Here is a 25552-nt window from a genome sequence, read left to right as displayed (position 1 = left end):
CTGTTCTACTAACACACTGAAGCCTCAGGACCAGAACATCCAATCAATCAGAATAAACCAAATTACAACACAGTCAAAACAAAACTACATTGCTTATTGGGAAACACAAGCACAAACACAAAGCAAAATGCAGTGCTATCTGGCCCTAAATCGACAGTATACAGGCTCAGTGAGCACAGCCTTGCCATTGAGAAGGGTAGACACAGGAAAACCTGGCTCCCTGTAGAGGAAAGGCTGTGCAACCACTGCACAACAGCAGAACCTGAGACGGAGCTGCATTTCCTGACACAATGTGAAAAATATAAAACAATTAGAGAGTGTCATTTCCCCAAATTTGAAACCCTTATTCAAGGTTTGAAAGACCTCTCTGATGAGAGTAGGCTACCCGTCCTGTTGGGGGAGGATGCTGTGGGTTGGCAGCGCACTACATTGCTGCCTGCCATAAGTTGAGGGACGGTGTCTGACAGACCAATCAACCTGCACATGTACTCTACTGTATGCTTATTGTTATTGTTCAATGTATGGTTATTTTGACCCTTGGTTATTGTTGTTACTGTTGTCCCATTGACAATTTTGAATCTCATTATTTTCATATTGTAAATATCCAAAGTAAGCTTTGGCAATATGTACATTGTTACGTCATGCTAATAAAGCAAATTGAATTGAATTGAGAAAGAGAGAGAGAGAGAGAGAGAGAGAGAGAGAGAGAGAGAGATGAAGAGAGAAAGACAGAGCGTGTGAGAGAGGGTGTTAGAGAGAGAAGTGTGTGAGAGAGAGAGCGAGACAGAGAGCGGGACAGAGCGTGTGAGAGAGACAGTGAGAGAGAGAGACAGAGCGTGAGAGTGAGAGACAGAGAGAGAGAGGAGAGAGACAGAGAGAGAGAAAGAGAGAGAGAAGGACGGAGCCAGAGTGTAAGAGAGGGAGAGAGAGGGAGAGAGAGAGAGGGGGAGGGAGAGAGAGTGAGAGAGAGACCGAGAGAGAGAGAGAGAGAGAGAGAGAGAGAGAGAGAGAGAGAGGGAGAGGGAGAGAGAGAGGGACCGAGAAAGAGTCAAAGAGAGAGACCGACAGAGAGAGAGAGACAGAGACAGAGATGGTGAGAAAGAGAGAGAAGGAGAGAGAGACAGAGATGGTGAGAAACAGAGAGAGATGGAGAGAGAGAGACGTTCCCAAGCCAAGCAGTGTAACATTCTCTAGTAGGCCAACCTTGTACTAACATGTCTTTCGGTTCCCTTTTGTTTTTGCTGGGGTATGACAGTTTGTTTCAGTCCTGTTTTACATGTTTGTCCACCCCATGCTTTTCTTGTACTCCCCCTTACTGGTGCAAAGTTTGTAAGGTCTTTGTAGAAAAGCTCTATGATTGATGGCTTATTATTAATACTGTGTGTTCTATTACCCTCACAATCATTTTTGAAAAACAAACAAACATGACTTTTATGTCACCAAAGATCTTATCACACCTGATTTTTCACCGACATTCAGGAGGATCAAATGTTTACCGAATAAAAATTAAGATTTATTTAGAACAAAAACATTCCTTATTTTCCCAAATAAGATCTCCTTTCTTTGGATTGGGTAAAATGGGAAAATCACAATGCTACAATATACCAGTGTAAGGCGCATTTACAGAATGCAATTTTCAGCGGAATAAAACATTAATTACTGAGTAATTTAGATGAATGATCCTTATCTGCATAACGAGTACAAACATCTGCTAACAGTAGTGACTGTCTGCAAAAAGTGGATCAGATTAGGGTTAGTGGGAATTCAATGTACTGCAGTTGTCTCCTGATAGAGTAGTCTGCTGATACAGTAGTCTGATACAGTAGTCTGATATAGTAGTCTCCAAATACAGTAGTCTGATACAGTAGTCTCCTGATACAGTAGTCTGAAACAGTAGTCTGATACAGTAGCCTCCTGATACGGAGAAAAAAAGGTATGAAATGTATGCATTCACTACTGTATTCACTACTGTAAGTCGCTCTGGATAAGAGCGTCTGCTAAATTACTAAAATGTAAAATGTAAATGATACAGTAGCCTTCTAATACAGTAGTCTCCTGATACAGTAGTCTGATACAGTAGTCTCCTGATACAGTAGTCTCTTGATACAGTAGTCTTCCAATACAGTAGTCTCCTGATACAGTAGTCTCCTGATACAGTAGCCTAATACAGTAGTCTGATACAGTAGTCTAATACAGTAGTCTGATACAGTAGTCTGATACAGTAGTGTCCTGATACAGTAGTCTGATACAGTAACCTTCTGATACAGTAGTCTGATACAGTAGTCTCCTGATACAGTAGTCTGATACAGTAGCCTAATACAGTAGTCTGATACAGTAGTCTTCTGATACAGTAGTCTGATACAGTAGTCTAATACAGTAGTCTGATACAGTAGTCTGATACAGTAGTCTCCTGATACAGTAGTCTGATACAGTAGCCTTCTGATACAGTAGTCTGATACAGTAGTCTCCTGATACAGTAGTCTGATACAGTAGCCTAATACAGTAGTCTGATACAGTAGTCTTCTGATACAGTAGTCTGATACAGTAGTCTGATACAGTAGTCTAATACAGTAGCCTAATACAGTAGTCTGATACAGTAGTCTAATACAGTAGCCTAATACAGTAGTCTGATACAGTAGTCTGATACAGTAGTCTCCTGATACAGTAGTCTTCTGATACAGTAGTCTGATACAGTAGTCTAATACAGTAGTCTGATACAGTAGTCTGATACAGTAGTCTCCTGATACAGTAGTCTGATACAGTAGCCTTCTGATACACTAGTCTGATACAGTAGTCTCCTGATACAGTAGTCTGATACAGTAGCCTAATACAGTAGTCTGATACAGTAGTCTTCTGATACAGTAGTCTGATACAGTAGTCTGATACAGTAGTCTAATACAGTAGCCTAATACAGTAGTCTGATACAGTAGTCTGATACAGTAGCCTAATACAGTAGTCTGATACAGTAGTCTTCTGATACAGTAGTCTGATAAAGTAGTCTGATACAGTAGTCTAATACAGTAGCCTATTACAGTAGTCGGATACAGTAGTCTGATACAGTAGTCTCCTGATACAGTAGTCTGATACAGTAGCCTCCTGATACAGTAGTCTCCTGATACAGTAGTCTCCTGATACAGTAGTCTAATACAGTAGTCTGATACAGTAGTTTGATACAGTAGTCTCCTGATACAGTAGTCTGATACAGTAGTCTCCTGATACAGTAGTCTCCTGATACAGTAGTATTCTGATAGAGTAGTCTCATGATACAGTAGTATTCTGATACAGTAGTCTCATGATACAGTAGTATTCCAATACAGTAGTTTCCTGATACAGTAGTATTCCGATACAGTAGTATTCCGATACAGTAGTCTCGTGATACAGTAGTATTCCAATACAGTAGTCTTCTGATACAGTAGTCTTCCAATACAGTAGTCTGATACAGTAATCTCCTGATACAGTAGTCTCCTGATTCAGTAGTCTGATACAGTAGTCTCCTGATACAGTAGTCTCCTGATACAGTAGTATTCCAATACAGTAGTCTCCTGATACAGTAGTCTGATACAGTGTTCTTCCAATACAGTAGTCTCCTGATACTGTAGTCTAATACAGTAGTCTCCTGATACAGTAGTCTAATACAGTAGTCTTCCAATACAGTAGTCTCCTGATACAGTAGTCTGATACAGTAGTCTCCTGATACAGTAGTCTCCTGATACAGTAGTCTCCTGATACAGTAGTCTGATACAGTAGTCTTCCAATAGAGTAGCCTCCTGATACAGTAGTCTCCTGATACAGTAGTCTCCTGATACAGTAATCAGCATGCCCTTATCATGACTGTAGACACCTTCCTTTTATCCTAACTTTCATCAATTCAACCTCATACAGTTGTCTCTTGAAACAGTAGTCTGATACAACATTCAGTTTCTTCAATTCCTCCAGAAGGAAAAAGGCCAAGTTTTCTTCTCCAACTACTGAGGAATTTAATCTATGGAGATGACAGGAAGGGTTAGCGATGGCACAGGGCTGGAGAAAATGGAGACAAATTGCTTCATTCGCCAGGAATTGAACAGATTAATTTCTCATCTTTGACAGTGACACTAATGCATTCTTGTCTTCAAAGGGCTGAGTAAATGTTGATTTTCTCTCTCTCTCGCTTATCCCTTTAGATTCTATCCGAGAGAGAGAGAGAGTGTGTGTGAGAAAGAAAGACACAGGGAGAGAGAGCGAGCGAGAGAGAGGCAATGTTAACATATGTTTCCCATGCCAATAAAGCCCCTTGAATTGAATTGAGAGAGAGAGGCAGAGTGTGTGAGAGAGAGAGAAAGAGGCAGATAGAGTGAGAGAGAGCGAGCGAGAGAGAAAGATAGAGAGAAAAAGAGAATTCCACAAAGCTGTGAACAATTTGAGAGAAAAGACAAGAAGAGCCTTCTATGCCGTCAAAAGGAACATAAAATTCAACATCCCAACTAGGCTCTGGCAAAAAATGATTGAATCAGTTACAGAACCCACTGCCCTTTATGGTTGTGAGGTCTGGGGTCCGCTCACCAACCAATCATTTAAAAAATGGGACAAACACCATTTGAGAATTCTGCAAAAACGTCCTCTGTGGGTTTGAGCCAAGGCTGTGTCCTTGACTCATTGTGCTCTAGCGACTCCTTGTGGCGGGCCGGGCGCCTGCAAGCTGACCCGGTCGTCAGTTGGACGGTGTTTTCTCCGACACATTGGTGCGGCTGGCTTCCGGGTTAAGCGAGCAGTGTGTCAAGAAGCAGTGCGGCTTCTACTGGGGTTATAGTGGAGCAGCAGTCTACTGGGGTTATAGTGGAGCAACAACAGTCTACTAGGGTCATAGTGGAGCAACAACAGTCTACTGGGGTTATAGTGGAGCAACAACAGTCTACTGGGGTTATAGTGGAGCAACAACAGTCTACTGGGGTTATAGTGGAGCAACAACAGTCTACTGGGGTTATAGTGGAGTAGCAGTCTACTGGGGTTATAGTGGAGCAACAACAGTCTACTGGGGTTATAGTGGAGCAACAACAGTCTACTGGGGTCATAGTGGAGCAACAACAGTCTACTGGGGTTATAGTGGAGCAACAACAGTCTACTGGGGTTATAGTGGAGTAACAACAGTCTACTGGGGTTATAGTGGAGCAACAGTCTACTGGGGTTATAGTGGAGCAACAACAGTCTACTGGGGTTATAGTGGAGCAACAACAGTCTACTGGGGTTATAGTGGAGCAACAGTCTCCTGTGGTTATAGTGGAGCAACAACAGTCTCCTGGGGTTATAGTGGAGTAGCAGTCTCCTGGGGTTATAGTGGAGTAGCAGTCTCCTGGGGTTATAGTGGAGCAACAACAGTCTCTTGGGGTTATAGTGGAGTAGCAGTCTCCTGGGGTTATAGTGGAGAAACAACAGTCTACTGGGGTTATAGTGGAGCAACAGTCTACTGGGGTTATAGTGGAGCAACAACAGTCTACTGGGGTTATAGTGGAGTAGCAATCTACTGGGGTTATAGTGGAGTAGCAGTCTACTGGGGTTATAGTGGAGCAACAACAGTTTACTGGGGTTATAGTGCAGCAACAACAGTCTACTGGGGTTATAGTGGAGTAGCAGTCTCCTGGGGTTATAGTGGAGTACCAGTCTCCTGGGGTTATAGTGGAGCAACAACAGTCTACTGGGGTTATAGTGGAGCAACAGTCTACTGGGGTTATAGTGGAGCAACAACAGTCTACTGGGGTCATAGTGGAGCAACAACAGTTTACTGGGGTTATAGTGGAGTAGCAATCTACTGGGGTTATAGTGGAGTAGCAGTCTACTGGGGTTATAGTGGAGCAACAACAGTTTACTGGGGTTATAGTGGAGCAACAACAGTCTACTGGGGTTATAGTGGAGCAGCAGTCTACTGGGGTTATAGTGGAGCAACAACAGTCTCCTGGGGTTATAGTGGAGCAACAACAGTCTACTGGGGTTATAGTGGAGCAACAACAGTCTACTGGGGTTATAGTGGAGTAGCAGTCTCCTGGGGTTATAGTGGAGTAGCACTCTACTGGGGTTATAGTGGAGCAACAACAGTTTACTAGGGTTATAGTGGAGCAACAACAGTCTACTGGGGTTATAGTGGAGCAACAACAGTCTACTGGGGTTATAGTGGAGCAACAACAGTCTACTGGGGTTATAGTGGAGTAGCAATCTACTGGGGTTATAGTGGAGTAGCAGTCTCCTGGGGTTATAGTGGAGCAACAACAGTCTACTGGGGTTATAGTGGAGCATCAGTCTACTGGGGTTATAGTGGAGCAACAACAGTCTACTGGGGTTATAGTGGAGCAACAACAGTCTACTGGGGTTATAGTGGAGCAACAACAGTCTACTGGGGTTATAGTGGAGCAACAACAGTCTACTGGGGTTATAGTGGAGCAACAACAGTCTACTGGGGTTATAGTGGAGCAACAACAGTCTACTGGGGTTATAGTGGAGCAACAACAGTCTACTGGGGTTATAGTGGAGTAGCAATCTACTGGGGTTATAGTGGAGTAGCAGTCTACTGGGGTTATAGTGGAGCAACAACAGTTTACTGGGGTTATAGTGCAGCAACAACAGTCTACTGGGGTTATAGTGGAGTAGCAGTCTACTGGGGTTATAGTGGAGCAACAGCAGTCTACTGGGGTTATAGTGCAGCAACAACAGTCTACTGGGGTTAGGGTGGAGCTACGACAGTCTCCTGGGGTTATAGTGGGAGTAGCAGTCTACTGGGGTTATAGTGGAGCAACAACAGTCTACTGGGGTTATAGTGGAGCACCAGCAGTCTCCTGGGGTTATAGTGGAGCAGCAGCAGTCTACTGTGGTTATAGTGGGACCAGCAGTCTCCTGGGGTTATAGTGGGAGCAGCAGTCTCCTGGGGTTATAGTGGGAGCAGCAGTCTCCTGGGGTAATAGTGGGAGCAGCAGTCTCCTGGGGTTATAGTGGGAGCAGCAGTGTCCTGGGGTTATAGTGGGACCAGCAGTCTACTGGGGTTATAGTGGGAGCAGCACTCTCCTGGGGTTATAGTGGGACCAGCAGTCTCCTGGGGTTATAGTGGGACCAGCAGTCTCCTGGGGTTACAGTGGGAGCAGCAGTCTCCTGGGGTTATAGTGGGACCAGCAGTCTACTGGGGTTATAGTGGGACCAGCAGTCTCCTGGGGTTATAGTGGGAGCAGAAGTCTCCTGGGGTTATAGTGGGACCAGCAGTCTCCTGGGGTTATAGTGGGAGCAGCAGTCTCCTGGGGTTATAGTGGGACCAGCTGTCTACTGGGGTTATAGTGGGACCAGCAGTCTACTGGGGTTATAGTGGGAGCAGCAGTCTCCTGGGGTTATAGTGGGACCAGCAGTCTCCTGGGGTTATAGTGGGACCAGCAGTCTCCTGGGGTTATAGTGGGACCAGCAGTCTACTGGGGTTATAGTGGGACCAGCAGTCTCCTGGGGTTATAGTGGGAGCAGCAGTCTCCTGGGGTTATAGTGGGAGCAGCAGTGTCCTGGGGTTATAGTGGGAGCAGCAGTCTCCTGGGGTTATAGTGGGAGCAGCAGTCTCCTGGGGTTATAGTGGGAGCAGCAGTCTCCTGGGGTTATAGTGGGAGCAGCAGTGTCCTGGGGTTATAGTGGGAGCAGCAGTCTCCTGGGGTTATAGTGGGAGCAGCAGTCTCCTGGGGTTATAGTGGGAGCAGCAGTCTCCTGGGGTTATAGTGGGACCAGCAGTCTCCTGGGGTTATAGTGGGACCAGCAGTCTCCTGGGGTTATAGTGGGACCAGCAGTCTACTGGGGTTATAGTGGGACCAGCAGTCTACTGGGGTTATAGTGGGACCAGCAGTCTCCTGGGGTTATAGTGGGACCAGCAGTCTCCTGGGGTTATAGTGGGACCAGCAGTCTCCTGGGGTTATAGTGGGACCAGCAGTCTCCTGGGGTTATAGTGGGAGCAGCAGTCGCCTGGGGTTATAGTGGGACCAGCAGTCGCCTGGGGTTATAGTGGGACCAGCAGTCTCCTGGGGTTATAGTGGGAGCAGCAGTCTCCTGGGGTTATAGTGGGACCAGCAGTCTACTGGGGTTATAGTGGGAGCAGCAGTCTCCTGGGATTATAGTGGGACCAGCAGTCTACTGGGGTTATAGTGGGAGCAGCAGTCTCCTGGGGTTATAGTGGGAGCAGCAGTCTCCTGGGGTTATAGTGGGACCAGCAGTCTACTGGGGTTATAGTGGGACCAGCAGGCTCCTGGGGTTATAGTGGGACCAGCAGTCTCATTGGGTTATAGTGGAGCAGCAGTCTCCTGGGGTTATAGTGGGAGAAGCAGTCTACTGGGGTTATAGTGGGACCAGCAGTCTCCTGGGGTTATAGTGGGACCAGCAGTCTACTGGGGTTATAGTGGGACCAGCAGTCTACTGGGGTTATAGTGGGAGCAGCAGTCTCCTGGGATTATAGTGGGACCAGCAGTCTACTGGGGTTATAGTGGGAGCAGCAGTCTACTGGGGTTATAGTGGGACCAGCAGTCTCCTGGGGTTATAGTGGGACCAGCAGTCTCCTGGGGTTATAGTGGGACCAGCAGTCTCCTGGGGTTATAGTGGGACCAGCAGTCTCCTGGGGTTATAGTGGGAGCAGCAGTCGCCTGGGGTTATAGTGGAGTAGCAGTCTACTGGGGTTATAGTGGGACCAGCAGTCTCCTGGGGTTATAGTGGGACCAGCAGTCTCCTGGGGTTATAGTGGGAGCAGCAGTCGCCTGGGGTTATAGTGGGACCAGCAGTCTACTGGGGTTATAGTGGGAGCAGCAGTCTCCTGGGGTTATAGTGGGACCAGCAGTCTACTGGGGTTATAGTGGGACCAGCAGTCTACTGGGGTTATAGTGGGACCAGCAGTCTCCTGGGGTTATAGTGGGACCAGCAGTCTCCTGGGGTTATAGTGGGAGCAGCACTCTCCTGGGGTTATAGTGGGACCAGCAGTCTACTGGGGTTATAGTGGGAGCAGCAGTCTCCTGGGGTTATAGTGGGAGCAGCAGTGTCCTGGGGTTATAGTGGGACCAGCAGTCTCCTGGGGTTATAGTGGGAGCAGCAGTCTCCTGGGGTTATAGTGGGACCAGCAGTCTCCTGGGGTTATAGTGGGACCAGCAGTCTCCTGGGGTTATAGTGGGAGAAGCAGTCTACTGGGGTTATAGTGGGACCAGCAGTCTCCTGGGGTTATAGTGGGACCAGCAGTCTACTGGGGTTATAGTGGGAGCAGCAGTCTCCTGGGGTTATAGTGGGACCAGCAGTCTACTGGGGTTATAGTGGGAGCAGCAGTCTCCTGGGGTTATAGTGGGACCAGCAGTCTACTGGGGTTATAGTGGGAGCAGCAGTCTCCTGGGGTTATAGTGGGACCAGCAGTCTACTGGGGTTATAGTGGGACCAGCAGTCTACTGGGGTTATAGTGGGAGCAGCAGTCTGCTGTGGTTATAGTGGGACCAGCAGTCTACTGGGGTTATAGTGGGACCAGCAGTCTCCTGGGGTTATAGTGGAGTAGCAGTCTACTGGGGTTATAGTGGGACCTGCAGTCTCCTGTGGTTATAGTGGGACCAGCAGTCTCCTGGGGTTATAGTGGGACCAGCAGTCTCCTGGGGTTATAGTGGGAGCAGCAGTGTCCTGGGGTTATAGTGGGAGCAGCAGTCTCCTGGGGTAATAGTGGGAGCAGCAGTCTCCTGGGGTTATAGTGGGACCAGCAGTCTCCTGGGGTAATAGTGGGAGCAGCAGTCTCCTGGGGTTATAGTGGGACCAGCAGTCTCCTGGGGTTATAGTGGGAGCAGCAGTCTCCTGGGGTTATAGTGGGACCAGCAGTCTCCTGGGGTTATAGTGGGAGCAGCAGTCTACTGGGGTTATAGTGGGAGCAGCAGTCTCCTGGGGTTATAGTGGGAGCAGCAGTCTACTGGGGTTATAGTGGGAGCAGCAGTCTCCTGGGGTAATAGTGGGAGCAGCAGTCTCCTGGGGTTATAGTGGGACCAGCAGTCTCCTGGGGTAATAGTGGGACCAGCAGTCTCCTGGGGTTATAGTGGGACCAGCTGAGTCCGTTGTATAACTCTCACTGGGCTACTGGTTGAGATGTAGGCTACTATAAAGGGGAAACTACTCTATAACATGTAATGGTGGGAAAGATACCTGACCAAATACTCAAAACTATAAAACAACTTCGATATAGATAAGCCTATATCATAATGTAACAACTACACAAACTCACAACAAACCACTGCACAGATCCCAGTCTACTTGCTACTTGAGATTTCAATAAAAATGACATAAAGGATATACATAAAGCAGTACAATACTGTACTTTAATACTCAACTAGCAAGTATTGTTGAAGGGTAAGTTTATTTACCTTGTAGGATGTTTGTCCCCTCTTTTCTGTAACAAATATCCTCAGTAGGATATCAGCGGGTTGATAAACTAAACAACAGGAAACAGGACGTCTTGTATTTACACACGAGGTATGCAGGCGTCAAACAAGTGCATATGGGTGTGTCTGGGTTGGCAACAAACAGGTGAGCACACGCCCGTACTCCAATAGTTTGTAGATTTTTCACGCCTTGGAATTGGAACCGCGTTAACTGCAGGTCTACTTTATGTTGCTAGAATGCCTAGTGTGAAACAACACCTTTAAAATGCTACAAATCTATTTTCCAAATAGAAAAGTGATGACATTCTGAACCATCGGCCTATGTTACATACCTTGTTTACAGTCGCGTATCCATTCCAGGCTTTAATTTGTTGAGCAATGCTTCTCTGTCCACTGCGTCGAAGGCCTACTCTCATTTCGGATGCGCCCTGCGCCGGAGTTGCACCTGGTTTTCTGGACGGTTCTGTGGGTTGTTTTATAGAGGGAGGACGCAGGGCTGATATCTGAGTCTTTCAGACGGAGAGAGAGAGGAAACATAAAAGGCATGCTGCAGACAAAAGGTGTTCAATCCAGCGCCACATCGTTCCCATGGAAACTTACATCCCTCAGTTTCTAGCAGCTATTTATGGTGTGATGTCGGTGACATGTTGGTGGTGTTGCTGCAGGCTCGTCACCATCTGCAAATCAAAGCAAATCTAGGCATCACTGTCTGTTAATGATTATAGTTAACTGTACATAACAAACGTGTACAGTAGGCCTAAATGCATAACATACCACAATACTATAAACTATTACTATACAGTAGGCCTAAATGCATAACATACCACAATACTATAAACTATTACTATACAGTAGGCCTAAATGCATAACATACCACAATACTATAAACTATTACTATACAGTAGGCCTAAATGCATAACATACCACAATACTATAAACTATTACTATACAGTAGGCCTAAATGCATAACATACCACAATACTACTACTATACAGTAGGCCTAAATGCCATAACATACCACAATACAACAATACTACTACTATACAGTAGGCCTAAATGCATAACATACCACAATACTATAAACTATTACTATACAGTAGGCCTAAATGCATAACATACCACAATACTATAAACTATTACTATACAGTAGGCCTAAATGCATAACATACCACAATACTATAAACTATTACTATACAGTAGGCCTAAATGCATAACATACCACAATACTACTACTATACAGTAGGCCTAAATGCATAACATACCACAATACTATACTACTATTACTATACAGTAGGCCTAAATGCACAACATACCACAATACTATAAACTATTACTATACAGTAGGCCTAAATGCATAACATACCACAATACTATACTACTATTACTATACAGTAGGCCTAAATGCATAACATACCACAATACAGCAATACTACTACTATACAGTAGGCCTACCACAATACTATATTACTACTACTATACAGTAGGCCTAAATGCATAACATACCACAATACTATACTACTACTATACAGTAGGCCTAAATGCATAACATACCACAATAAAACTACTATACAGTAGGCCTAAATGCATAACATACCACAATACGGCAATACTACTACTATACAGTAGGCCTAAATGCATAACATACCACAATACAACAATACTACTACTATACAGTAGGCCTAAATGCATAACATACCACAATACAACAATACTACTACTATACAGTAGGTCTAAATGCATAACATACCACAATACTATACTACTACTATACAGTAGGCCTAAATTCAAAACATACCACAATACAGCAATACTACTACTATACAGTAGGCTTAAATACATAACATACCACTATACTACTACTACTATACAGTAGGCCTAAATGCATAACATACAACAATACTACTACTACACAGTAGGCCTAAATGCATAACATACCACAATACTATAAATTATTACTATACAGTAGGCCTAAATGCATAACATACCACAATACTATAAACTATTACTATACAGTAGGCCTAAATGCATAACATACCACAATACTACTACTATACAGTAGGCCTAAATGCCATAACATACCACAATACAACAATACTACTACTATACAGTAGGCCTAAATGCATAACATACCACAATACTATAAACTATTACTATACAGTAGGCCTAAATGCATAACATACCACAATACTATAAACTATTACTATACAGTAGGCCTAAATGCATAACATACCACAATACTATAAACTATTACTATACAGTAGGCCTAAATGCATAACATACCACAATACTACTACTATACAGTAGGACCTAAATGCATAACATACCACAATACTATACTACTATTACTATACAGTAGGCTAAATGCACAACATACCACAATACTATAAACTATTACTATACAGTAGGCCTAAATGCATAACATACCACAATACTATACTACTATTACTATACAGTAGGCCTAAATGCATAACATACAACAATACAGCAATACTACTACTATACAGTAGGCCTACCACAGTACTATATTACTAATACTATACATTAGTCCTAAATCCATAACAATCCACAATACTTTAATACTACTATACAGTAGGCCTAAATGCATAACATACCACAATAAAACTACTATACAGTAGGCCTAAATGCATAACATACCACAATACGGCAATACTACTACTATTCAGTAGGCCTAAATGCATAACATACCACAATACAACAATACTACTACTATACAGTAGGCCTAAATGCATAACATACCACAATACAACAATACTACTACTATACAGTAGGCCTAAATGCATAACATACCACAATACTATACTACTACTATACAGTAGGCCTAAATTCAAAACATACCACAATACAGCAATACTACTACTATACAGTAGGCTTAAATACATAACATACCACTATACTACTACTACTATACAGTAGGCCTAAATGCATAACATACAACAATACTACTACTACACAGTAGGCCTAAATGCATAACATACCACAATACAACAATACTACTACTATACAGTAGGCCTAAATGCCATAACATACCACAATACTATACTACTATTACTATACAGTAGGCCTATATGCATAACATACCACAATACAACAATACTACTACTATACAGTAGGCCTAAAAGCATAACATACCATAATACTATACAACTATTACTATACAGTAGGCCTAAATGCATAACATACCACAATACAACAATACTACTACTATACAGTAGGCCTAAAAGCATAACATACCACAATACAACTACTATACAGTAGGCCTAAATGCCATAACATTTTTACATTTTAGTCATTTAGCAGACGCTCTTATCCAGAGCAACTTACAGTAGTGAATGCATACATTTCATCTTTGTACTGGCCCCCCGTGGGAATCGAACCCACAACCCTGGCGTTGCACACACCATGCTGGTATTGCAATCACCATGCTCTACCAACTGAGCCACAGGGAATAACATAACATACCACAATACTACTACTACTATACAGTAGGCCTAAATGCATAACATACCACAATACAACAATACTACTACTATACAGTAGGCCTAAATGCATAACATATCACAATACAACAATACTACTACTATACAGTAGGCCTAAATGCATAACATACCACAATACAACAATACTACTACTATACAGTAGGCCTAAATGCATAACATACCACAATACAACAATATTACTACTATACAGTAAAGGGTCCTGTGTGTAGCTGGTGTAGAGAGTCAGGCGCAGGACAGCAAATATGAGTAATCAACGTACTTTACTCAAAAAGACACATTTACAAAGTAGCATCACGAGCCCACAAAGACGGACCGAATTACAATAAACAATCACTCACAAACACAACATGGGGAACAGAGGGTTAAATAATAAACAAGTAATTGGTTGAGTGAAGCCAGGTGTGTAAGACAAAGACAGAACAAATGGAAAATAAAAAGTGGATCGACGGTGGCTAGAAAGCCGATGACGTCGACCGCCGCCCGAACAAGGAGAGGGACCGACTTCATGACAAGTAGGCCTAAATGCCATAACATACCACAATACAACAATACTACTACTATACAGTAGGCCTAAATGCCATAACATACCACAATACAACAATACTACTACTATACAGTAGGCCTAAATGCATAACATACCACAATACTATACTACTACTACCATACAGTAGGCCTAAATGCCATAACATACCACAATACAACAATACTACTACCATACAGTAGGCTTAAATGCCATAACATACCACAATACAACAATACTACTACTATACAGTAGGCCTAAATGCCATAACATACCACAATACAACAATACTACTACTATACAGTAGGCCTAAATGCATAACATACCACAATACTATACTACTACTACCATACAGTAGGCCTAAATGCCATAACATACCACAATACAACAATACTACTACCATACAGTAGGCTTAAATGCCATAACATACCACAATACAACAATACTACTACTATACAGTAGGCCTAAATGCCATAACATACCACAATACAACAATACTACTACTATACAGTAGGCCTAAATGCATAACATACCACAATACTATACTACTACTACCATACAGTAGGCCTAAATGCCATAACATACCACAATACAACAATACTACTACTATACAGTAGGCCTAAATGCATAACATACCACAATACTATACTACTACTACCATACAGTAGGCCTAAATGCCATAACATACCACAATACAACAATACTACTACCATACAGTAGGCTTAAATGCCATAACATACCACAATACAACAATACTACTACTATACAGTAGGCCTAAATGCCATAACATACCACAATACAACAATACTACTACTATACAGTAGGCCTAAATGCATAACATACCACAATACTATACTACTACTACCATACAGTAGGCCTAAATGCCATAACATACCACAATACAACAATACTACTACCATACAGTAGGCTTAAATGCCATAACATACCACAATACAACAATACTACTACTATACAGTAGACCTAAATGCCATAACATACCACAATACAACAATACTACTACTATACAGTAGGCCTAAATGCATAACATACCACAATACTATACTACTACTACCATACAGTAGGCCTAAATGCCATAACATACCACAATACAACAATACTACTACCATACAGTAGTCCTAAATGCCATAACATACCACAATACAACAATACAACTACTATACAGTAGGCCTAAATGCCATAACATACCACAATACAACAATACTACTACTATACAGTAGGCCTAAATGCATAACATACCACAATACAACAATACTACTACTATACAGTAGGCCTAAATGCCATAACATACCACAATACAACAATACTACTACTATACAGTAGGCCTAAATGCCATAACATACCACAATACTACTACTATACAGTAGGCCTAAATGCATAACATACCACAATACAACAATACTACTACTATACAGTAGGCCTAAATGCAATAACATACCACAATACAACAATACTACTACTATACAGTAGGCCTAAATGCCATAACATACCACAATACAACAATACTACTACTATACAGTAGGCCTAAATGCATAACATACCACAATACTATACTACTACTATACAGTAGGCCTAAATGCATAACATACCACAATACAACAATACTACTACTATACAGTAGGCCTAAATGCCATAACATACCACAATACAACAATACTACTACTATACAGTAGGCCTAAATGCATAACATACCACAATACTATACTACTACTACCATACAGTAGGCCTAAATGCCATAACATACCACAATACAACAATACTACTACTATACAGTAGGCCTAAATGCATAACATACCACAATACTATACTACTACTACCATACAGTAGGCCTAAATGCCATAACATACCACAATACAACAATACTACTACCATACAGTAGGCTTAAATGCCATAACATACCACAATACAACAATACTACTACTATACAGTAGGCCTAAATGCCATAACATACCACAATACAACAATACTACTACTATACAGTAGGCCTAAATGCATAACATACCACAATACTATACTACTACTACCATACAGTAGGCCTAAATGCCATAACATACCACAATACAACAATACTACTACTATACAGTAGGCCTAAATGCATAACATACCACAATACTATACTACTACTACCATACAGTAGGCCTAAATGCCATAACATACCACAATACAACAATACTACTACCATACAGTAGGCTTAAATGCCATAACATACCACAATACAACAATACTACTACTATACAGTAGGCCTAAATGCCATAACATACCACAATACAACAATACTACTACTATACAGTAGGCCTAAATGCATAACATACCACAATACTATACTACTACTACCATACAGTAGGCCTAAATGCCATAACATACCACAATACAACAATACTACTACCATACAGTAGGCTTAAATGCCATAACATACCACAATACAACAATACTACTACTATACAGTAGACCTAAATGCCATAACATACCACAATACAACAATACTACTACTATACAGTAGGCCTAAATGCATAACATACCACAATACTATACTACTACTACCATACAGTAGGCCTAAATGCCATAACATACCACAATACAACAATACTACTACCATACAGTAGTCCTAAATGCCATAACATACCACAATACAACAATACAACTACTATACAGTAGGCCTAAATGCCATAACATACCACAATACAACAATACTACTACTATACAGTAGGCCTAAATGCATAACATACCACAATACAACAATACTACTACTATACAGTAGGCCTAAATGCCATAACATACCACAATACAACAATACTACTACTATACAGTAGGCCTAAATGCCATAACATACCACAATACAACAATACTACTACTATACAGTAGGCCTAAATGCCATAACATACCACAATACTACTACTATACAGTAGGCCTAAATGCATAACATACCACAATACAACAATACTACTACTATACAGTAGGCCTAAATGCAATAACATACCACAATACAACAATACTACTACTATACAGTAGGCCTAAATGCCATAACATACCACAATACAACAATACTACTACTATACAGTAGGCCTAAATGCATAACATACCACAATACTATACTACTACTATACAGTAGGCCTAAATGCATAACATACCACAATACAACAATACTACTACTATACAGTAGGCCTAAATGCATAACATACCACACTACTATACTACTACTACCATACAGTAGGCCTAAATGCCATAACATACCACAATACAACAATACTACTACTATACAGTAGGCCTAAATGCATAACATACCACAATACTATACTACTACTACCATACAGTAGGCCTAAATGCCATAACATATCACAATACAACAATACTACTACTATACAGTAGGCCTAAATGCATAACATACCACAATACAACAATACTACTACTATACAGTAGGCCTAAATGCGTAACATACCACAGTATAACAATACTACTACTATACAGTAGGCCTAAATGCCATAACATACCACAATACAACAATACTACTACTATACAGTAGGCCTAAATGCCATAACATACCACAATACTATACTACTACTACCATACAGTAGGCCTAAATGCCATAACATACCACAATACAACAATACTACTACTATACAGTAGGCCTAAATGCATAACATACCACAATACAACAATACTACTACTATACAGTAGGCCTAAATGCATAACATACCACAATGCAACAATACTACTACTATACAGTAGGCCTAAATGCATAACATACCACAATACTATACTACTACTACCATACAGTAGGCCTAAATGCCATAACATATCACAATACAACAATACTACTACCATACAGTAGGCTTAAATGCCATAACATACCACAATACTATACTACTACTACCATACAGTAGGCCTAAATGCCATAACATATCACAATACAACAATACTACTACCATACAGTAGGCCTAAATGCCATAACATATCACAATACAACAATACTACTACTATACAGTAGGCCTAAATGCATAACATACCACAATACAACAATACTACTACTATACAGTAGGCCTAAATGCGTAACATACCACAGTATAACAATACTACTACTATACAGTAGGCCTAAATGCCATAACATACCACAATACAACAATACTACTACTATACAGTAGGCCTAAATGCCATAACATACCACAATACTATACTACTACTACCATACAGTAGGCCTAAATGCATAACATACCACAATACAACAATACTACTACTATACAGTAGGCCTAAATGCATAACATACCACAATACTATACTACTACTACCATACAGTAGGCCTAAATGCCATAACATATCACAATACAACAATACTACTACTATACAGTAGGCCTAAATGCATAACATACCACAATACAACAATACTACTACTATACAGTAGACCTAAATGCATAACATACCACAGTATAACAATACTACTACTATACAGTAGGCCTAAATGCCATAACATACCACAATACTATACTACTACTACCATACAGTAGGCCTAAATGCCATAACATACCACAATACAACAATACTACTACTATACAGTAGGCCTAAATGCATAACATACCACAATACTATACTACTACTACCATACAGTAGGCCTAAATGCCATAACATATCACAATACAACAATACTACTACTATACAGTAGGCCTAAATGCATAACATACCACAATACAACAATACTACTACTATACAGTAGGCCTAAATGCATAACATACCACAGTATAACAATACTACTACTATACAGTAGGCCTAAATGCATAACTGACCACAATACTACTACCATACAGTAGGCCTAAATGCATGTACAAATAATAACAATTGATTACACTGATTCTGGCACAGTTATGTCACAACTATCAAGTCATCCAGGCTGTATCACATCCGGCCGTGATCGGGAGTCCCATAGGGCGGCCCACAATTGGCCCAGCATCATCCGGGTTTGGCCGGTGTAAGCCGTCATTGTAAATAAGAATTTGTTCTTAACTGACTTGCCTAGTTAAATAAAGGTTAAATAAAACATGTATAAAAATGGGCCTAATCTAATGACACACAGATGTTGCACAGTACTTGCCATTGAATAACAAACACATTTTTTGTAATTTTTTTAACATACAGGAAGGAACATGCACTGCAAACATGGCGTTACAGATCTGTCCGTCCAATGTGTCGTCCAATGTGTGCTTGTGTTTATATTCGAGGAGGATCTCAGTCTGTAGTTGTAGATGTTGATTGAAGATAATCCAGAGACTGTAATCTAATCTGATAGCAGTATAACCACATTACAACCATGTGTCAACATCAACAGTCATACATGGACGAGACTGACTCAATCTTCTGATGTATCCCAAACAGCACCCTATTCCTTATGTAGTGCACCATTTTTTGTTTTTTGCATAAGTGCACTATAGGGAATAGAGTGCCGTTTAGGAAGCAGCCAACCGTGTGATGCATCAGGATGACTCCAGGGCCAGGAAATGTCTTTATCGAACCACCGTGACATTGACATGGACAATAACACTAACATTAAACTTCAAAGAAATGTATTTCCCGGTGAGAAACCAGAGGTTCCAATAAATATGGGTTTGACAGGCGTGAACACTCTTTGACGACACTGATTGTCAATAGCGAATGTGGCTATGTATATATTTATTTTGCTGTTAATGTATTGAAAACCTATTTCAGCAAGTTAACCAAGTTTTTTGCTGACTTAGCTAGCCATGTTAATGACGAGCTAACTAGCACCGTTGGTCACTGCACTACAATGTCACGCTAGCTATTGCCAGCAGGTGATTTGCTAGCAGGTGACTTATTGAAATATTAAGTGAATGATTATTTTCTTACTACCGTAAAAGGTTTATATATAAGGGTTGTACTTGTGCTCTGTCTTTATGGATTAATATCGCTTCACATTGAGGGTATGTGTCATTACTGTTGCTCCTATCTAAAATATATCTTGTGTCCTACCTAACCAGTGAATGTGTGGCTGTGACCGTCCTGTCAATGCCTGTCATCACTGTTTGATATCTTTTACTGCAGATAAAAACCAAGTCAACCTGAAGTGTGGGTGTCCGTGTGCCTTTCTTCTGGGGGGTTATGTGAAGTTGGTTACAAAACTGGTAGAAGAGAATTACAGACAGGCAGGCAGACAGGAGAGAAGTACAGACATGCAGACACGAGAGAATTACAGACAGGCAGACAGGAGAGAATTACAGACAGGCAGACAGGAGAGAATTACAGACAGACAAGAGAGAAGTACAGACAAGCAGGAGAGAATTACAGACAGGCATGCAGGAGAGAATTACAGACAGGCATGCAGGAGAGAATTACAGACAGGCATGCAGGAGAGAATTACAGACAGGCAGACAGGAGAGAAGTACAGACAGGCAGACAGGGGAGAAGTACAGACAGGCAGACAAGAGAGAAGTACAGAAAGGCAGACAGGAAAGAATTGCAGACAGGAGAAAATTAGACAGACAGACAGACAGACAGACAGACAGACAGACAGACAGACAGACAGACAGACAGACAGACAGACAGACAGACAGACAGACAGACAGACAGACAGACAGACAGACAGACAGACAGACATGAAAGAATTACAGACAGACAGGAGAGAATTACCGTAAATTCCGGACTATAAGCCGCAACTTTTTTCCCACGCTTTGAACCTCACGGCTTAAACAATGACGCGGCTAATATATGGATTTGTCCCGCTTAAAAAAAAAAAATCTTCAAAAATACACATTCTGTGACGTGCTCAGTTTTTTGGCGGCATGAAGCTTTCATTAGACCAATGAAATTGCCGAACGGGTTAAGGTCAAACAGTGACGGGAGCGACAATGAAAACGATCCAATATCGGATGAAGCAATTCTGAGGCTATTCAACTCCGACACCGAAGGAGATGACTTCAGTGGTTTCAGTGCACAGGAGGAGGAAGATAGTGACCAATGACTTTCTTGGTAGGCTACTGTTTACTGCTAATTTTTTATTTTTTGTTACAAGCCGTGTTTCGTTAAAGCCTATTTATTTTTGTTACAAGCCGTGTTTCGTTAAAGCCTGTGTAAAGTTAATTTGTTTCAATGTACCGGTAGGCACCTGCGGCTTATAGACATGTGCCGCTTATTTATGTTCAAAATAATATTATTTTTTTAATTCAGTGGGTGCGGCTTATATTCAGGTGCGCTTAATAGTCCGGAAATTACGGCACATGGTTTTACAGTGTTTTCCACTAGTGCCGGATGTCGGCTAAACAGACGATTACAGATCGGCTACCTTTTCCACTTAAATTAACTAGGCTACTTTTCAAATCACTAGTCCCAAAAAAAGTAATTCATGCACTCTCCCGCTAGAATGAACGATATGCATCTTATAGCAATCTATTAATTAGACAGGCGACTGTCAGCCACAAAGCGAGCGATGACAGGGGGAAACTGCTGGTTTGACAGTCTGCTGTCTGTCCCGCCTCCCTGTTACTGTGGGCAGTGTGACTGGTTGGTTGCAGTCAAATGTCTTTACATGGAGGGGGAGAGCTCCTTCTTAGTCTCTGTAACCATGTTTCCATCCAGTTTTTATGCGAGTAAAGTCATACCATATATAAAACATAAACACATCAATTGTGATGGAAACAGGAAGTTTCGGTACATTTTTGTAAATGCTGACAGATCATTTGTTCGTTCGACATGGTGGGATCTTTTTGTGCTGGTAAAATTAATTATATGGAAAATAATGGCAAATATTGATATAATAACCATCATATCGAAGTTAACTTGGAGTCACGCAATGATATGGTGTGTGGTCCTTCCACTACGACTCAGGAAACCATGCAGTTTATTAGGTTACAGATGAAATAAGTGATGATGAACTTCACAGGGTGGTGAAAGTGCACGGTGATGAGCTTGATGCTCCTTTCTAATAAATATCGAGGGTCTTATTCTGGTGACATGATGATCGATGCTCGACTGCCATTTGGCAAAAACAAATATTCTTGCTCTTATCCATAATAATGTCATCATGTTGACTAGCCTACCCGCACTGTGTGTGCAAACTGTTAGCTAGAGCGCAAGTGCCAAGACCAGTGTAGGCCCATTTGCTAACAAAACATTTTTTTTTTGTGACAAAACTAATCGCTAGAGTTTAAAATGCAATGGAAACACATAGAATTTTAGATTTTTATTCCGTACATGAAAACTTAAGCAAAAAAGAAAATGTTGTGTGCTCTGTCATCACGCGCTGATTTTCTATCAGCAACAAGTCAGTTTGGTGGAAACACACCAGTGGTGATACAACGCACATATTTCCTTAATGAGGATTTTTGAATATTCACATAGAGAAATCTGGCTTGTGAGTGAATTTCAGGGCTCTAGTGCGACCGTTTCACTCGCATTACGTGGCTAAAAATAGAGACGTGCAAACCACAAAAGTAAAGTATGAGCACATGTGCGAGTTGTGATTTATAGCAAAATAAAATCCTGCCGTAGCTATTTTTTAAGTATTTCAGAAGTTTTTTTTTCATAGCTGGTCACTAATCACACAAAGAACCATATAAATTCTGAATGATTTCTATGCAAAGAACTACATAGAGGCCCATATATTCCAACTCGCGCCAGAGCCGTAACTACAATTTTTTTAAATAATAAAAATATATATATATTTTATGAACTCAGTCAGGTAGTTAGAATAGTCGAATACACCAGGTGACATTTCGAAACGTAAATGCCAGGGATGCAAACTGGTGAGGGCCCAAAAAGGTGACACCTTTTTTTTGTTGCATTGAAACATTCCAAATATCCCTGGTAGGGGAGATAAAATGAAATAAAAAATATCAGCTTTAAAATGCTACTTTCTAGTGGCTTAGGCTGGATCCCTTTTTGAAATGCAGATTTGAACTAATTAAACAACAAAGAATATGATCTACATGATCAGTCTGTGTGTGTAAAATAAAAAGTGGTTCATGTGAACTCACAGCTAAAAAAATATAAGGAAAGGAATCCAATGTTATTTGTTGCCTAGCCTTTACTGCAAATGACACAAGTCTTGAGAAAAAACACAATACACTAATATAGCAGTTAGCCATGACAGCCTTTATAATAGAACGCTTGTGACCACACACATCTAAATATTGGACTTGGGAAAAATACATCTTAAAGTAGAACTAGAATGAAACAGGCATTCTATGTTTGCTCTATTATAGTGGCCACTATAGTAGACATTGATCAAGTGCACAAAGAAAAATAACATTCACTGAGTACAACGTTTAATAATCCCCCCTCACTCACAAACAAGTGTTCCAGTATGTCAAGTTCAACACAACAAAACAATATCTTTGGGCTAGACTGCACATTATTACATTGTACACGCTCTGCCTGTGGACATCTGTTCTACAATGTGACAGCAGCAGAGCATGAGACCTGTTGTTGGTATAATTGATCTCTTTAAGGCAGAGAGTACACCTGGCATACCCCTTTTTATCCACTGTATTGAAAAAGTGAGAAAGAGGAAAAGTGTGTGGTGTTCCTTCACCTCTATAGCGGCATCCAGTTTATTAAGGCAGGCCCAGGTCCAGCTACACTTCATCCCTGAATCCACTTGTTTAACAAGCAACGCCTCATTTTCACCTAATTCTCTCATTCTGAAAATTAACCACATACTGTAGAGGGAAAATATTACTTCATAGATAGTAGTTAGTTCATTAGCTCATGAACTAACTAACATTTCACACAGATTGCCAGGGTCCAGTAAGCAACTAACGTTATAACTTGAGGAATGGCAAGGAGTCGTATAGCAGTTAATACTATAGTGAATTGGTTAGGTTACTAACGTTAGCTCATCTGATGTTGTCACGTTAACTAGCTGTCTGACTTAATTAGCCAGCTAATTTTCACACCATGAACTCAATTATTTGATCAGCTAAGTTGGCTAATGTTGCTCAACAGTTCTCTGGCTAGCTAACGGATAATTTGATCCAGCTAGCAAGATACTTAACAATGCTAACAATTCTTGTTTCACCACACTTGCTCCCTCACTTCAAAATTTCCAAATGTCAGTTGTTTTTCGGGTTACAGCTCATGAAGTATGCTTCATCACCTTCTCACCCCCCGTCGTCAGGCTTCTCACCTACCTCTTCATTATCGTTCAGGGGACGCGGTGCTGTAACTGGCAAACTGCCTTTCCACTCTCAGCTGTCTTTCCAGAGTGCACGCTGATGCTGTACCTAGCAAGTTGTATGTCTCTTCTCTCTTCAGTCGCGTGCTGCATTCTGTTATGTGAACGATTGGCTGAGCCTTGGATACAGCCAGTATTGCTCCAAACGCACATCACTCGTTCGCTTACTGCCAATAGTGATCCAAAGACAGGTTAAACGAGACAGGTTAAAGAAGGATTTTTAAGCCTTGAGACATGGATTGTGTATGTGTGCTTTTACAAAATGTTATGCTGTTTTGAAATGAAACACAATACCTTGCTCTTGTTAAAGCTTTAAGAATTGAGCCACTGACCTCATTTCAAGATGGCTGCTACCTACATTCCGGTTAGGGTTGTGAAGCATAAAAAAAATAAACACGTTGATACACACCGCTGATACACACCGAAAGCCGGTGACCTGCCACTGACAACCGACCCAGACATCACCGGCCCCCATGCGCTTCTCTATCGCTCTTCACATTCAACGAGAGACAGACAACAATATAGTTGTGCGGGTGGGCTGGTGGGGGCGTCCGCGGCCATGGAGGGAGCATCTAAGTCCCCGGCAGAGGCGGGAAATGTTTGTTCCTTTGGACTGTTGGCGTGCAGCAGTGAAAATTTGTTTGAATCTGCTGGGGACTCGCGTGCTATTAAATTTATAATCTGCCACGTTTGTTGTTGTCACGGGTAAATGTCCGATGGATACCTCAATTTGTGAAAAATGTATTGAACTTGATGCAGCTAAAGAAAGGGATATTACTCTACATGAAGAAATAAAACATTTGACCAGGCGTCTTGAACTGAATAAGGATTCTATGAGACTATAAGCACCTTTAAATGCTTCCTATCAAAACATCCAACAGGATGATAATGGGGCCTTCCTGGAATATGAGCTTTGGAGCACCTTAAATAAAATTTTGGGCAAAAAGGC

At 41.3% G+C, this 25552-nt stretch overlaps 1 protein-coding gene across 4 annotated transcripts in view; it reads right to left on the bottom strand.

The window, feature by feature from the left end:
• tjp2b (tight junction protein 2b (zona occludens 2)) overlaps positions 1 to 24756 on the bottom strand; it is a 302522-nt gene extending 277766 nt beyond the window's left edge. Inside the window, exons 1-3 of one of the 4 annotated variants that reach the window (XM_082961546.1) lie at positions 24560 to 24756; positions 10977 to 11053; positions 10709 to 10885 (exon numbers count right to left, since the gene is read on the bottom strand). In XM_082961546.1, the coding sequence (XP_082817672.1) occupies positions 10709 to 10792 (84 nt within the window). In that variant the 5' untranslated portion in view covers positions 10793 to 10885; positions 10977 to 11053; positions 24560 to 24756. Of the gene's footprint in view, positions 1 to 10358; positions 10508 to 10708; positions 10886 to 10976; positions 11054 to 24559 lie in introns of those variants that run through there. The other 3 variants (XM_082961550.1, XM_082961549.1, XM_082961548.1) reach the window with 3 other exon arrangements.
• Positions 24757 to 25552: the final 796 nt, after the last annotated feature.

This window comes from Salmo salar, chromosome 15 (assembly GCF_965601325.2).
Source record: "Salmo salar chromosome 15, fSalSal1, whole genome shotgun sequence".
Classification (NCBI taxonomy): domain Eukaryota; kingdom Metazoa; phylum Chordata; class Actinopteri; order Salmoniformes; family Salmonidae; genus Salmo; species Salmo salar.
This window is presented reverse-complemented; position numbering and strand designations above follow the sequence as displayed.